This window comes from Archocentrus centrarchus, chromosome 15 (assembly GCF_007364275.1).
Source record: "Archocentrus centrarchus isolate MPI-CPG fArcCen1 chromosome 15, fArcCen1, whole genome shotgun sequence".
Taxonomy (NCBI): Eukaryota; Metazoa; Chordata; class Actinopteri; order Cichliformes; family Cichlidae; genus Archocentrus; species Archocentrus centrarchus.
This window is the reverse complement of record NC_044360.1, coordinates 13438913-13455341: the sequence shown is the minus strand read 5'-3', so window position 1 is coordinate 13455341 and position 16429 is coordinate 13438913. Positions and strand designations below refer to the sequence as shown.

The 16429-nt window shown below is 40.5% G+C and overlaps 1 protein-coding gene across 2 annotated transcripts in view; it reads left to right on the top strand.

The window, feature by feature from the left end:
* adam12b (ADAM metallopeptidase domain 12b) overlaps nt 1-16429 on the top strand; it is a 100149-nt gene that overhangs the window by 70389 nt on the left and 13331 nt on the right. Inside the window, exons 12-19 of one of the 2 annotated variants that reach the window (XM_030747429.1) lie at nt 3013-3190; nt 7899-7988; nt 9494-9689; nt 9816-9924; nt 10406-10604; nt 12772-12849; nt 15621-15729; nt 16125-16263. In XM_030747429.1, coding sequence (XP_030603289.1) covers nt 3013-3190; nt 7899-7988; nt 9494-9689; nt 9816-9924; nt 10406-10604; nt 12772-12849; nt 15621-15729; nt 16125-16263 — 1098 coding nt within the window. Of the gene's footprint in view, nt 1-3012; nt 3191-7898; nt 7989-9493; nt 9690-9815; nt 9925-10405; nt 10605-12771; nt 12850-15620; nt 15730-16076; nt 16264-16429 lie in introns of both variants that reach the window. The other variant, XM_030747428.1, reaches the window with a different exon arrangement.

The window sequence follows — 16429 nt, the reverse complement described above, 5'->3', positions numbered from 1 at the left end:
CAGCTGCAGATTAGTGTTGTAGCTCAATTATCAAAAGCCCTGCTGATACACATCACTGGCTGCATTAGACATCACTTAAAGGCGGATCATTTAGAGCAATTTCTTGGCTCCTAACATGGCTGCTCGAGGTGCCCTTTACTTTAAATAGTCAAGCTTATAAATGACAGTCTTGCACAGAGTTAAATTTATGTGGCTTAAATGGCATTCTACTTACTCTAACCCCCGTCAATACGATTACATTAGTTTCTCTTTTTGGCTCATGCTCGCTATGTAGGTTTTATTTTATCTCATCATTTAATCAGTGGGAGGGCGAATCAGTGGGTTTTAGTGATAATAGCAGACATAAGCTTTAACACCCCAGGAATAATGATGTGCATTTTTGGTTCAAAAACATTGTAGAAAATATAATAATCAATAATCAAGCTTTTGCCACATGCACAGTATAGCTGCATATTTCTTGGCCATACAGTTATCCTTTGGGTATTTATAATACTTTCCATGTGGGTCTAATTTGATCCAGAAAAACATCCATTAATGCCAGTTTATTGAGAACAGGCTCTCCTTACCCCTCATGTACACTCTGTCTCCTCTCCTGAAGCTTTCCTGTGTTCTGTTATCAGAAGCAGACCGTGGTTTTTACAGGGGGCCTTGGTCTGCACTGTGCTGTAGTTTGAACTGCATAGCCTGTCTGTCCTTGATTTCATGCATGGTTATCCACACACAGGACAGCAGAGCTTGTTTTCTGAGCACTTTATGGTGGCAAAAAGACTCTAACAAGTGGCTTATGTGAGTAGACAAGGGTGGACAGAGACAGGTTGATTGGCTTCTGGTGTGTGAGAAATGAAAGCAGTCGACATTCAAAGGTGAACAGTGGGAGTGTAGTGGAAGCAGCAGCTTCACCCAAGCTTGGCTCTTAGAAGAGGATGTTTTTCTGCATTCTGTGTACTTCATACATATATATATATATATATATATATATATATATATATATATATATATATATATATATATACACATATATACAGAAAAAACAGAGTCCTTTTCCATTGAATACATCCACTGTTATCTCAAGCCCCCTCAGGAGGAGCTTCACAATAGTCAACTAACAACAGTGAAATATCCATGCAGTTGCAACAGCCAAATCCCCCTTAGGCAAAGGCAAAGCATCACACATCCCTCCTCCCCCACCTCTGTCCACTGCCAGGGTCCACAAACATATTCTGTGTAATGTTGAATTTTCACAAATCTGCCCTGTCAAGCCTCAAGCTTTGCAGACAGCCTCCACACCCCGTTGCGTTTGAAGACCCCAGTCAGTCTATCGCTGCATAAGTACGTGTGTGACATGTTTCTTTCTGATGTCAAGCTTTTCAAGCATCCAATGCCAGCTCCCTTTCTCTGTGCCACGTCTGCCAATCCTCACCGCTAGCCATCACTCCCTGCCACCCCAAATCCTCCTCGTCCTCTTTTTGAAGCTAGGCTGTGTCCCTCGATGAACTATGTGAGCTCTGAGATACCCATTTTACACCCCAAAGCCCGCATTGTTCCAAGTGTTTTTGTGATACATGTCCTGTTTGTTAGCTGGCATGAAGGATGTAGTTTATGTTGCTATCATGTGCTGGGTTGTCGTACTACATATTATCTGGGTTGTGGTTATTCTGACACCATGTTTAGCGTTTAGGTGTTAGATGAATAAAGCACTTCTCTAAGGCTAATAGTGTTTAATTAGGAGCGTAGAGTACACACAGGGCACATTTAGGGAGTGGTGGCCTAGAGGAGAAAAAGAGGGTTCATCACTGGGAGGATGCTGGTTTGAATCCTTGAGCTGGCATCACTGTAAATAAATAAAGTTCTTCTTATTAAAATGTCTAGCTTCTTAATATTGATTTTGAGGTTGTTCCACACCTGTTTTAACCTGTGTGGTCATTGTGTCTTCGTTTTTGTTGTTTTGCACATCTTGGGGGTCATTTTGGATTGGTTTGTGTCTCTTTTTTGTCATTCTGTGCCTTTTTTTTAGTCATTTTGGATCTTGTTTTAGTTGTTTTGTGCCTCTTCACAGTTGGCTGGTGCCACTTTGCAGTGTTTTTGCCATTTCTGGCCAAACCTTTGTCCCCATTCCTGTCTAAGCAGTAAGATTTTTACCATATTTCTGTCTGGTCCATGATTTATTTATTCTTTATCTCGCTTCATAAGTTTTTTCCACCCCTTTGTCCACTCTCTTTTGGTCTGTTTCTGTCAACGCTGTGTATGAATCTTTTTTTCTGTCCTACTTTTCTGCATGTTATTTATTTTTTCAGTGTCAGTCCTTCACCTCCTTCAATGCCCTATTTATCTCTTTAGTTTGTAGAGTCGCAGGAACTCACTCCAACAGGAGGGGCCGTTTCCCCGGGCTTTGCAGCTGTTATTGGCGTATCTCACACAGTTTCATCTTTAAAGTCATAACATTTTCTTCCTTTCAATAAGAAATTCCATTTCTTTCCTCGCTAAATTAGACATTAGTCAGCACTTCAGGTAAGTGATGCTAGGGAATGAAATTAATGCAGTAGAAATTATATGGTTCCAGGCCTGATATTTTATAAAGGTTCACAGACACACATGCTCAGACGCATATCATCCACATCCCAGGATACCACTCCTCTTCCATCCAATCAGTTGCTCAAATTGTCCCTCTCTAACCAGGATATGACTCTTGAAAATGCAGCTGCCAGAGAAAATGTTTATATTGGACATCTCAAGGACCATTTATGCATCATGTAGGATAGAAAATCCATTGAACTGGAGTTCATACAGTGTCAGTAGACCATTAAATTTGTGTGAAAAGATCTCTTGAGTGAGTGGATTGAACAAAGGGTGCAGTGAATACTTTGTGTTTTTTTCCCAGCAGAGTGATTGAGTTCACTTTTCTTAACATATTTTCTGTTAAAGGCGCACATCAAGTTTTGTCTTTGTGGAATTTTTATTAATGCACTCCATTCTTTCATTTTGCTCAGCCTTGTTCTCCCATTCTTGCTGCAGGTATCCCTTTCCAACCGTGTTCAGCACATGCAGTAAGAAGGACCTTGCTGCCAGTCTGGAGAAAGGTGTGGGAATGTGTTTGTACAACATGCCTGAAGTCAAGGTGCTTTATGGAGGACAAAAATGTGGCAATGGCTACGTGGAGGAGGGAGAAGAGTGTGACTGCGGGGAGCCAGAGGTAAGGTCAACGCAATAGGCATTCAGCCACACCTGTACCAGTGGAGTGGATCAATCTCCATCACTGTGGTTACTGCTGAACAGGGCATCTCTGTAAAGCTAACTGTGAAAGTGCATAGAAAGCAAATGTTTTCAGCTAGTCTTCCCCTTGGTGAGTTTGGAGAATAAGCATTCAGAAAAATTCCAAGAGTATCCCTTTCTCCAAGATGCCCAAAACCCAAAAGTATTCTCTGCTTACAGTAAACCGTGCCTTCAAATCAATATGTTTATTCTCAAACGTAAGGAATCATTGGGTGTAAATGAATAATGCAAAAAAAAAGTAAAAAAAGAAAAACTTTTTTGGACTGTTTTGTGCACTTGTCTTACTTGACATTTCCCTTGCAAAATGTGTTCGATGAAAACAATGTTACTGTCCTGTAAGCAATCATCCAGAACCACTGAAAGTCTCAGCAGCACACTGAGAGCCCTAATACAAACCACAACAAACTTCAAGTTCAACTTTCTCTTTGACGCTGTCATTGTTTTTGTGACTTAAACGCACAGAAACCTGCTGAGCTGAAAAAAAAAAAAAAAAAAAATCCCAAAAAATGCAGCAAGCCGTCCAAGGCCTCCAATGTAAGTGTTTTATTTACATCACACCTTTTCTTGATTTCCCCCATGTGCTGAACAAGGCTCTGACAGGCTGCCCAGGTGATGCCATATCCCTGTTGAAGGCCCATTAATCAAACCACTGTATAACAGTGTGACAAAGGAAACAAACAAATCAGGTCGAGGCTGAAACACATTTTCTTTGGCTGCGGTCTGACGCATGCATCCATGCACAAATTGTTTCCCTCTCGTGTGCACAGTAGGAAGCCCTACCCTGTGAAGGGAAGTGAAAATGTGGGCCTCACATGTGGGAGGCAGGTAACAGTCTGTTGTAGCCAAACCAGAAAATCACAGGAAATGTAGTGATGAATATATCACTCAAATTCTCTGCTTGATATACAATGAAAATTATGACAAACGCCCTTCAGTTCTGCAAATTGCTAACCCCTTTAATTCTCTTTGTGAAATCCTCTCGAAAAGCTGGAACCGCCAAATGCTTTGCACTTTTCTTATAAATTAACTAGAACCATACTCCCACATTTGATGATATGCTTTTCATTCATCCATTTTCTTAACTGTTCATTAAATTCAGGGTTGCGTGAGTACTGGAGCCAGCTGTAATAGAGCTCTCCAACAATTACCTTGTTTTAAACTCCAACCAGACTGACATGATTATAGAACCTCCCAAATTATATGTCAGCATTCGAAATCTTGTCGTAATTTTTGATTCCTCGCTGGGCTTTGACTCGCATGTAATCTATTTCTAATAAATCTATTTCTCGTTCCTGTTTATTTCACTTAACATATTTAAATTGCGACAGCACTCTCCTTGGCTCAACTGGAGACAATTATTAACGCGTTCATGACATCGTGCTTAGATGCCTGTAATGCCCTATTTACCAGCTTAGATAATTCATTTCATTTCACACATCCAAGCTATACAAAATGCCGTAGACAGACTGTTAACATGTTCTAGTAAGCAAGCTCACATTGCTCCTATTTTATAGTCTTTACATTGACTCCCAGTAGATTTTAGGATTCATTTTTAAATTCTCGTACTCATCTACAAAGCATTAAATGGACAGAATTTGTCATTTGTTTCTCGTACAAGATTGAAGACTATGGGGGACAGAGCCTTTCAGTCTGTGGCAATAAGTTTTTTGGAACATTTTCACTACAACTACGTTTAGCTGACTGTCGTGGTCCTGGGTCACTGACCCAGTATTTTATGTTTTGGACTTTTGAACTCACGTTTATTTTGGGTTTTGGCATCTGAGTTATTGTTTTAAGTTTTATTTTCCGGTTTCTCATTATGTGGCAGTGCTTTTGCATTCAGTTGTTTTTTTTCTTAATATCGTTTTTGCTTGGTTTTCTGTCTGTGGTTAATACTGAGATTATCTGACCTTCTTAGTTTTAGTTATTTGGGTTCTGTTCTCGATTATTGTTTACTTTGTATTTAATCCTTTGTTCCAGTTCTCTGGCTTCCCCCGTGTTGTTAAATTTTCGTCTCTGTTGGTGATTCCATGCTTTGTTACGTGCTCTTTGATTTTGCTCGTCTCTTGTCTTGTGTGCTCGTGTTTAGTTTTGCTTCCCCTCGTCTCGTTAGTTAGATTCTCTTCACCTGTGTCCTGTTTTCCCCCAGCTGTGTCCTCTCTTCCTAATCACCTCATGTGTGTATTTAAGCCCTCACTTTGCCTCTTAGGTAGTGTGTTTTCTTGTTCTGTGAGTGTCCTAGTCTGTTGGATCATTTCCGCATGTTGTGTTTTCCTTGTACTTTGGGTATTATCAGCAGTAAAGCTGTGTTTTAAGTTTACTTCAGTCTCTAGAGTCCTACATTTGGGTCCACATCCTGCTTGTCACACTGCCAAACATGACACTGACTCTGTGAATTTATTTAAAAAGCAGTTAAAAACATTTGTGTTTAACTAGGCTTTCAATTGGTAACTGTTTTTAACCTAGTTTATTTTATTCTGCACTTTATTTTGTTTTGCTGTTAACAGCACTTTAATTTTTACTTTGTCTTGTGATTTTTTTTTTCCCTAGTTTTTAATTATTTTACTCTTCTTGTACTTTGAGACTGCCTGCCTGTGAAAAGCACTTTATAAATGAACTTTACTTACTTAGTGCAAGAGAGGTACATGCTGGATGGCTCACATTCACATCTGCAGCCAATTAACCTAACATGCATGACTCTGGGCTGTGGGAGGATGCCAGAGGACATGGAGAAAACCTACACCAGCACAGGGAGGACGTGCAAACTCTACACAGACCTCTCTAACCTTCTTGTTGTGAGGTGGTGGTGCTAAGCAGTTCACAACCTTGCCGCTGATTAAGGGGAGATAACAGAAGAACTGATTTATTAAAGAACATGATTCCCTCCTGACATGACCCCCCACCCCCCAGAGTCTAGAAGCTGGTGGTGGCAGAGGTGAAGCAGGTGGAGGTGGTTACCAGATGAGGCAGCAATGACAGAAGACCACACAAAACAGAGGCTGATTGGCTCACAAAAAATGGTTGGATCAGAATGATGGCGACAGAATTGAGTTTGACAACGTGGGAAAGCTGGAATGATGTAAAGAATAGTCTAGCAGCCCAAAAATCCTGGAATGCTGGCAGATGAGTGAATACAGACGTTTCTTATTAAACTCACGTATAAGATTCATATGTTTAGCTATTACATTTGCATATAATTAAAATTTTAAATGAGTTAAACTCAAAAGTTCAGCTGAGTTTACCTTAGGTTGGCTGAAAAGGCGGCAGCGCTGTAGATTTTTGTGGCAGCTTAATTAATATTTACCACTTGTAGCCATAAAATGAGATATGAATTGTTGATAAAAGTGTGTATCTGGTAGATTTAAATGGCATTTGTTGCCTTGCGGATTTTACACCTTGTTTTTTTTTATTTCACAAGCTCTGTTTACTCTAGAGATCTAAACGTAGAGCCAATAGGCTGATAAGTTCATAATATTGATATGTTAAGCATAAAAGTTTAAGTAGTTTTTCCTGAAGTTGAGTTGTAATTAGCAGGACTGTTTCTCTAGAGAAAAGTCTTCACATTGATATTTTTTCAGATTAAATTATTGCTTTTTTTTTTCTTTTTCTAAATTTTCTCCACTTTGTCTGACTGACTCTAAGTGGTGTTATGACTGTGTTCCCCATCATTTAGATGATAGCAGGTTGTATTTTAGTGAAGCCATTATGTTTGACCACCAACGAACTAACGGTATTATTTACATTTGGTAGCTCCATCTCTGCCAGTTTACCCCTTTATAACCTCCATGATGTCACCGCACAGGCCCTGCTTGTTAGATCTGCCAACCCACTTAGTCCAGGAGATGAAAGCAACCTTTTTCTTCTCTCTAAAAAGAAAAAAAAAGGCTTCCACCAGAACTGAGAGGTAAACAGTTATAATCATAAAACCTCGCATACACTGAAAATTGGACATCCAACAACCCGCCTGCCTCCATTTCCCACCTTCAGCACATCTCGTCATTACCTTAGGGCCCCACGGGCTAAACAGCCATGTTGGGTTTTTTTTGTGCAATAGTGTGATTTCTAACACTGGTTGCACAGAGCTGATGTGTTTTGGGATTCAATAAAAGATAAACATCAACAGATAAGCGTCGTACTGGGGATTTTTGTTACAGCGTTACACCCCATCCAACTTCTCCTGACATATCGTCTCATTTTCTGCAAGCTCATCTTGTCATCGTGGTAAAGTGTCCACAATCTTCAAATCCCGCTTCTGCTTCTGGCCGCGATACCCCAATAGTCAACTCTGAAACACCTCTCTCCACCATCTCAGTGGAGGTTTTAACACACACCCTCTGAAGAGCTTCACCTGATTTCTATCTTTTACTTACTCATCCCACTTTGGGGGGGCATTGCATTGAACACGCTTCTTTTTTTTTAACTCCAGATGTCTGAAGAATTTACCAAATCCAAAACATATGAGCCTGAGCTAATGTGTCTCCACTCAGGGGTCCGCAGGTCAGGGCAGGAATCTCCGGACATCTCCCCTGATCTGGAAGTCTTTATTTGACAGGGACCAGCTGACTATAGATCTTCAGGGAGGTGATTAGGTCTTCATGTTGTTAACTGTTTTCTTTTCTTCATTCCAGGAATGCATGAACCCATGCTGCAATGCTACCACATGCACTCTCAAAGGAGATGCTGTGTGTGCCCATGGACAGTGCTGTGAAGACTGCCGAGTAAGAGATGTTATGCAGGCCTTGGTCTGTCTCACTTTGTCCTTCAACTGTTTTTAGTTTACATGCATTCATCCCTTCCTAGGAGCTAAATACATTCTGCAAAAGCAAAAGCTTTTCAGAGCTTTTGCTTTTTCTAAAAACTTTCTAAAACTGTTTTCTCTGTAGAAGGGTATTACCAGTAAGAAACTCATAAGTGTGCTTGTTTGTGTAATTTCTTATCCTGGGTGAGTCCACGCCAAATTTGTATGGTTTGCATCAATAGGAAGGTTTCAATGGAATTCAAGTTCAAGTTGGATGGTTTAAGACGTGCTTCTGCTTAACTGGTCATGGTTTTTGTTTGCCATGGAAATTGTTTTGTAGCATCTGTGGTCTTCTCTTTTCAATATGAAATGCTTGCTGAAATTTGATTAAGAGGATTGTGTTTACCAGAGCTGACCTTGCAGAATTACACATCTTAAGAAATGAGTATTGCATAGTGTTATTCACAAAATAGTTTCCTTTTTCTGTGTTTTTGCTGCATATGCACAGTCTTCAGCTGCCCCTTGTTTCTTTCTTTTATTTCCAAGGAGCCCGACTTTCTTGTAGATTTTTAAAGTAGTCTTGATAGTTCTCCAGGCTTTCTGAAAGTCTTTCAAAGTTTCCCTTTGGATATTGGCTGCTTTTTCACCTATTTTCAGTCCAGTCCTTATACCTGACCATTTTTAGAGGGATGTTTTTGTTGTTGTTGTTGTTAACACTGACCTATGAAACATTCAAGCACACAAAAGGCAAAGAAAGAAAATTACAAGAAAGCTTGCCTCAGAGTTCAGGCTGTTTTTGAATTTTATATTTCCATATATGTTTGCACATGTTTAATAATTTGCTGCAGAGATTTCCCATTTTCCTAGCAAAATTTATGAAGAAATGAGGGTGAATCAAGACACTGGCACAGTACTGTATAAGAAGCTAATTTTGGACATGTAAATGACCTTGTAGTTTTACATTTCATTTTTACATTTAAGCCCTTCCAGTCACTTTTAAACTTGTAAACAACAGCAGTCATACTGGGTTTATTTCAATCTTTGTAGCATAAGGCAAAATAAAAAGTTTGATCTTTTAACCAACACTTAATAAACTTGTGATTACAGCACAAAACCTGAAACTGTAACACGAAAGTTGGCAGCAACAAGAAGTTAAATTAGAGTTGACCTGAAATCTTCTTTAAATTCCTTTTAGAGATTATCTTGCTTTTGCCAGATCCACAAGAGAAAAGCTGGGGTTTATGGTCACGCTTTTCAATAATTAAGCCTTAACCTGCAAATATCACCTTTAAAACCCTTTATTGACGCAGGGCGGCATAGCGTCGTAGATTGAAATGCCCTCCTGTCCACAACTTCAGCAGTCATGTGGGACATTTACAAAGCCCAAAAGCAATGAACAATTAAATAAAGCTGGTGTTCAATCAGGCAGTGTTGATTTTGTATCTAAAAAGGGGGTCTAATGTACAGTATTGTATATATTCACAGCTCAAACCTGCTGGCACCCTGTGCCGAGAAACCAGTAACTCTTGTGACCTGCCAGAGTTCTGTACTGGTGCCAGCCCTCACTGCCCAGCCAACGTTTATCTGCATGATGGACACGCCTGCCAGAACGTTGATGGCTACTGCTACAATGGCATCTGCCAGACTCACGAGCAGCAATGCATCACTCTGTGGGGAACAGGTAAATCAGTGAATACTTACAAGTTGGATTATATGCCTAATCTTCACTTTTCTGAGGGGAAAGCCTCACTTCATTTTCATGATTACATTGTGGGGGTTTTTTTTTCTTGTTTGTCTGTGTGCAAAGGAGCCAAGCCCGCCCCTGGGATCTGCTTTGAGAGAGTCAACTCTGCAGGCGATCCTTACGGGAACTGTGGGAAGGACTCCAAAGGCTCCTTTGCCAAATGTGATGCAAGGTAAGGCTGCGGCTGCACTGATGTGGTAAAGGTATAGAGAAATTACCGTCTAAAACAAAGCTTATTAGGTCATGTAGTGTCAGTTGCAATCATCATTATGCTGTGATGCAATCTTCAATCTAAAGTTTACATGGTTGGATAATGTAATTTCAGAAAGATAGCAGCTAATTAATAAAGTATTCATGAATCAATTTATTCTATTTTTGTTAGCTAATTGCTCTTAAGATCTGTTCCCTTCGGGTAAATTCTGTAATCAAGCTCTTTGTTAATTGATGTAATTTGCTTTTACCAGAGGACTGAAGCACTGCAGGTCCCTTCAGCACTCTTTCATCTTTCTCTGCATTTACTTATCTTTGCTATGATTGACAGGACAGCATTGTTTGTTTGTTTTTTGTTTTTGTTTTATCAAATTGTTCTATGTGGGGGGCTTTTTTCATTTAATTTGTGTGCATGTGTGTTTCCATATGTGTGCTGTATGCAGTGATGCAAAGTGTGGTAAAATTCAGTGCCAGGGTGGAGCCAATCGCCCGGTGATCGGAACAAATGCTGTGTCCATTGAAACAAACATCCCTCTGCATGAAGGAGGACGCATTCTGTGTCGAGGAACACATGTTTACCTGGGTGATGACATGCCCGACCCTGGACTGGTGCTGGCTGGTACAAAGTGTGGAGACAACATGGTGAGTGATAAGTAATGTAAAGATCTTTTACTCAACTGGTAAGACTTAATTTATATTTAAGATTTAATATACAGAATCGAGTACTATTTAAAATCAGATCTCGGTTATCGAAAGCAGTTATGAGGTACAGTATCTGTTAGCTTGTTGTTTATTGTCCTATAACAACAGGATGCAGCTTCAATAGAGATCCCAACGGGCTCACAAGTGCATGAACCTAAAGTTGCATTCCCTCGAGGACTGAGCAGACTATACAGCAAGGTTATCCCTTCCTAGAGGCCAATAAAGTTAACTGAGTGAATCCAGTGATCCATTTTTGCTCATCTTGCTTAGGGCTGAATAAGACTTTTGGAGCTCTCAGTTATTTTATTAGGTGTGTTGCTCAACTATTCTTTGTCTTTTTACTCTGCTCCACACCTCTCTCACCACATCAGTGACATCAGCCCCTGCTGCTGCCAAGCAGGAGGTTACTAGCTTTCGACTGCATAAGTTACCTACCAGTTGCCTCTGCAAGTTACAACATTCGCTGTCAGTCTAACATGAGGACTGGTTGAGTGAGCGCGTGCTAATCAGCCACAACATTTAAAGCACCTGCCTAAAATTGAGTAGGTCTGTTTCTGTATTGCCAATTCAGCTCCAACCCAGTGGTGCAAGATCACAAATGTTGGGTTTGGCCTGTGGTTTCTGGCACTAAGATGCTGGCAGTAAATCATTTGGGTCGCACGGTGGGGCCACACAGACTCTTCATCGAGCCCAAGTCAATGTCTTTTTCATGGCTCTTGAGTCATATCAGTTTTTGCATGGTGGTTTAAATTCTTTTCTGGATTACGCCAATTTTTAGGTACATATTGTGTGTCAGAGTCCTTTCCCAAGGTTTCCTAGCAGAAAATTGCATTGTGAAAAAGAAGATCGGCATTATTCATTTCACCTATACAGCACCTATACAGAATTTGGCCTTTATATTCCTCATGTTAAAATATTTTCCAGCTCCATCCACAACAAGGCAGTTAGAGCTAAATCTAATAAATATTACACAGCTTTTGACACATGGACTAGAGTAGGTCAGTCCGTGTTTGCTCCACTCACATAAGTTGGTGTCTTTATCTTTTCACGAGTTCTCAGATGATTGCATTTACCAAATCCCCTGAAGCTGTGGGTCTGACTTGTAAAAGGTGTTTGTGGCTGAAATTTGGCTAAATCTGCGAGGGCTGTGTGTTACGAAAGAAATAACTAGGTCTTACACGATTGTTCTTAACACAGGAGAATGGCAGACGTTTATTTTATTGCGTGAGTTTGCATAGAAAACGTGTTACAAATAACTGTGTTTCTCTTACAAGCATAAAAGCGTGGAACCAAATAATAGGGTCTACAAGTTTGCTTTTTCAGTTGCCTCCAGGGACTTACCTTGGTGCCTTTGTACCCCATTGAGCTGTGTGTGCAAAATGGACGTCAGCCAGGTTAGTTTGTCTCCTGGCTACGGTCTCCCAAGTCATGAGTTAGCGCCCTAGAAACTTTGATGGCCTGGAGGTGGCTGTTTGTCATGGGCCTTTGTTCTTTGAAAATAAGGTTTTGTATTTCCATGCCAATCAGGGCATTAAGTTGGCAGCACACAGCCTGCACAGCAATGGCAATTGAATAAGATGACTGCTGCTTGCCTAATGCAGGCCTTATTTTCTACATAAAAGCAACTGATTTTTTTTTTTTTTTTTTTTTTACATTCTGATGGTTTGTTTGATCTAAAGAATAGAAAGCTTATTGTGCTTTTTACCTCTTCATCCCTGCACTGCATTGCAGCTCCCTGAGCAGCAGTCATCACTTGCACCTGAGTGAGAAATAGCTTATTCCACTGTAAATCTCCACCAAACATCTCTTCAAATGTTGCATTAATCACAAAATGGATATGCAACATTTGTAGTTGTAGTTGATGTTCGTGTTAATTTCAACTTCAAAACTGTTTTTTTTTTTTAATTCAATACAAATTCACAGGGCAGCTGCACTCTTTTATTTGAGTTAATAGCAGTCATGCTCTGTTACGAGGTCCATAAATACGATATTTTCCAGCCGTTCTGCACAATGTAAACCCTTCTTCTTCCTAGTTTTTGTGTTCATCTTCATGAGCTCTTCAGTTCAGTGCCTCCTAAAATATTTAATGGTGCTTTTCTCTTTATAGGTGTGCCTGAATCGGCAGTGCCAGAATGTCAGTGTCTTTGGTGTACACGAGTGCTCAGGAAAGTGCAGTGGACGTGGGGTGAGTGCAAGCATCTATTAGCTCAAATTTGAGTGTTTTTATACACTGTAGCCTTTGAAACAGTGTCACAAGCCTGTAATAACTCTGTATTTATCTATTCAGTCACTTTTTGAAAACTCCCTATACCCTGTAATTGCAAACAATAGCAGAGCAACAATGCATTTACAATGCAGCCTTTGAGTTATGGCAGCTCCTCCTATTATGTACAATCAATCTTCATTGTCCCACTGAGGTTAAATCAATCACATTTAACAGCATCATTTATGGGCTACTTAAAGTGTTGTCCATCATCTTTCTTACTATACAAAGGGAGAAGATGCAATGCAGCACATCAGGGTTTCCACCTGCACAATGGTAATTTTGTTGCAGCATAAAAGTAGCTCGCACTGCTTTAAAATGATCACCCTTTTCTCTTATCAATAATTCAGCAAAGGGTGCTTTTATGATTTATTTAGCTTGTTGTTTAGTTCTGTGAATCAAACATTCACCACAGGCAAGATGAATTTACAGACACCAACTCAATTATGGCATCTTAAAGTACTGAGATTTTGTGCAATAAGAAATCAAGGCTGTGACTCTGAGATTGTGTATCCCTTTAAGATTATTTTTTTTTTAATTATTTCATAATTTGCTAAATATCTCTGAAACAAATTAGTCTGCAAATGGAAAATAACAGCAACAAACAAAATATTTTAGCTGCATGTTGATTGGCTCAAAAATAATCACATTAAAAATGACTTTGTGACTTTGTGAGGGGAATTTAAGAAAAAATATTTTCCGACTGTGCGGACTAGAGCTGCATCTCCCTTCCTGCAGAAATATCTGCCAAGAATAATTTGCCTGCCATTTTGTCAAACACCTCACGCAGTACGAGACCTGAGTGGAAAAGTAGTAATTCTCTGAATTACCCTAGCAGTTTGCCTGCACGTCATCTTGCTTTATCTCACAATGCATGTACTGTATTGACACTGGGATCTATTTTTGGTACTTATTCAGCAAGTAAAAACCTCTTTTGGTTTTTTTTTCTGTACCTTTTAAACACAGATGAACTCCACATGTTCTATAAATAATAGGATCAAAATGTGTGTACACCAAAGTAACTGACTGTGGTTCTATCTGATTACCATTTCAAACACATTAGATTTTCTTGGACTTTGAAAAGTTATTTATTGCTTTTACATGTGCACATACAGGGAATGTAATCCGTTTCTGTATAGCTACTTTTGAACCTTCATCTTCAGCTCCACAGAATTGGGTGCCTACTTACACTGATCAAGCATAACATTATGACCCCTGACAGGTGAAGTGAATAACACTCATTATTTCTTTATCATGGTGCCTGTTAGTGGGTGGGATATATTAGGGAACAAGTGAACATTTTGTCCTCAATGTTGATGTGTTAAAAGCAGGAAAATGCATAAGGATTTGAGTGAATTTCACAAGGGCCAGTTTGTGATGGCTAGACGACTGGGTCAGAGCATCTCCAAAACTGCAGCTCTTGTGGAGTGTTCCTGGTTTGCAGTGGTCAGTATATATCAAAAGTGGTGAACCAGCGACAGGGTCATGGGCGGCCAAGGCCGACTGATGCACATAGGGAGCGAAGGCTGGCCACAGACCAGTCAGAGAGCCCGTGCTGACCCCTATCCACCACCAAAAGTGCCAACAATGGGCACGTGAGCATCAGAACTGGAGCACGGAGCAGTGAAAGATGGATGGCTGGTGCATTGCGTACCTGGGGAACACCTGGCACCAGGATTCACTATGGGCAGAGGCACTTTTTGGGCAATATTCTGCTGGGAAACCTTAGGTCCTATCATCCATGTGTTTGCTACTTTGACACAACCTGTGCATTGTTGTTTTTATGTTATTCCCTGATGGCTGTGGCTTTTTTCAGCAGGATAATGTGCTCTGCCATAATACAAAATTGTTTCAGGAATGGTTTGAGGAGCACAACAATGAGTTTGAGGTGTTGACTTGGCCTCTAAATTCCCCAGATCTCAATCCAATTGAGCATCTCTGGGATGTGCTTGACAACCAAGTCAATGGAGGCCCCACCTCAAAGGATCTATTGCTGACATCTTGGTGCCAGATACCACAGCACACCTTAGGGGTCTAATGGAGTCCACGCCTCGACTGATCAGGGCTGTTTTGGCCGCAAAAGGGAGTGCAACACAATATTAGGCGGGTGGTCATAATGTTATGCCTGATCGGTATACATTTCACAGAGCACATCTGCTCTATTTTGTATTCATGATGTATTATAGTAACATTTCCCTTTACACAAATATAAATCTCCCTCAATTCATACCTCCACCACCCCCACCACCCCAAGTGCCTCTTAACCCTCTCACTTGATGCAAAGGAGTGTTTATGGCCTGAAGGCAGGGAAGTCTCTGGACTGTATGTCTGTGCTATGTTAATCCCCGACAGCTGCTTAACTCCCTCTGTATGTCTCCTCCTCTATTCGCCTGACAGCTGGACTGTGTTATTTCACCGGGGAATCCTCCTGGATCAAACTTCTGCACTGGAAACTTGAGGCTTTAGGGGACAGACTCTCCCTTCCACATGTTTTATCTATTATAAGTCTTCCTTTACACGCACACAAGCGCAGTCAGTGCCCTGCTGGATTGGTTTATTTAATGGTTTATAACCAATTCAGTTTGCACCTTGTTTTGCTGTTAGATCCAAGCCCGTTTGATACTATTTGATGCTGGGGGGAAAAAAATTGTCAATATTGCGTTTAATACGCACTAAAAGTACCTTGTTTACAGGTTTGCAACAACAAGAAGAACTGCCACTGTGAAGCACACTGGGCCCCTCCATTCTGTGAGAAAGCCGGCTTTGGGGGGAGCATTGACAGCGGGCCAATGAGAGTGGCAGGTAGTGTGGATAATTTAATTTCTATTGTCACTCATCTAGACAGAGAAACAACAACACTAGCTCAGAAATAAGCAAGAACACAAAGCTCTACCATCTGCAACTTGTACATCTCTTTCTTGCAGAGTCATTTCTAGATTGATGTGTAGTTTGGAGTAAAGAATAAGTTTCCTAGTGCAACACAACTCCCTTTCCACCCTGCAATACATTATACTGTGAACAGGGTGGTTTGAAAAAAGAAGGAATAGACAGAGAAGCAGAAATGAGCAGAGAAATGTGAACTGCCCTGCTGGCCGTGGCCTAGCTGTAACAGTCTTTACGTTATGTCCTGTCATTGTTCTGTGCTGTAGATGTGCGTGTGTGTGTATTAATGTGCGTGTTGTCATATATGGCATCAGCCGACAGCGTGCTAATTACTGTGGCAATCCTGGTCACCCTGGTGAGCCTCCTGGTAGCCACCGTAATCATCTTTCTGAAGAGGAAGACTCTGCTACGCTTCCTCTTCACCAATAAGAAGAGCACTTTGGAAAAACTCAGGTAACATTTCACTCTGAAAACCTGAAAGAAGTTGAATGCATTTTAGATTGTTGTAGTAACATCACAAGTTCTTGTAAGTTTCTTAATTGAAAACCCACACACATAATGTAGTAGATATTTTTTGTCTTTCTTGTTGATATGGTTAATATTTCTGAATACTGGGGGA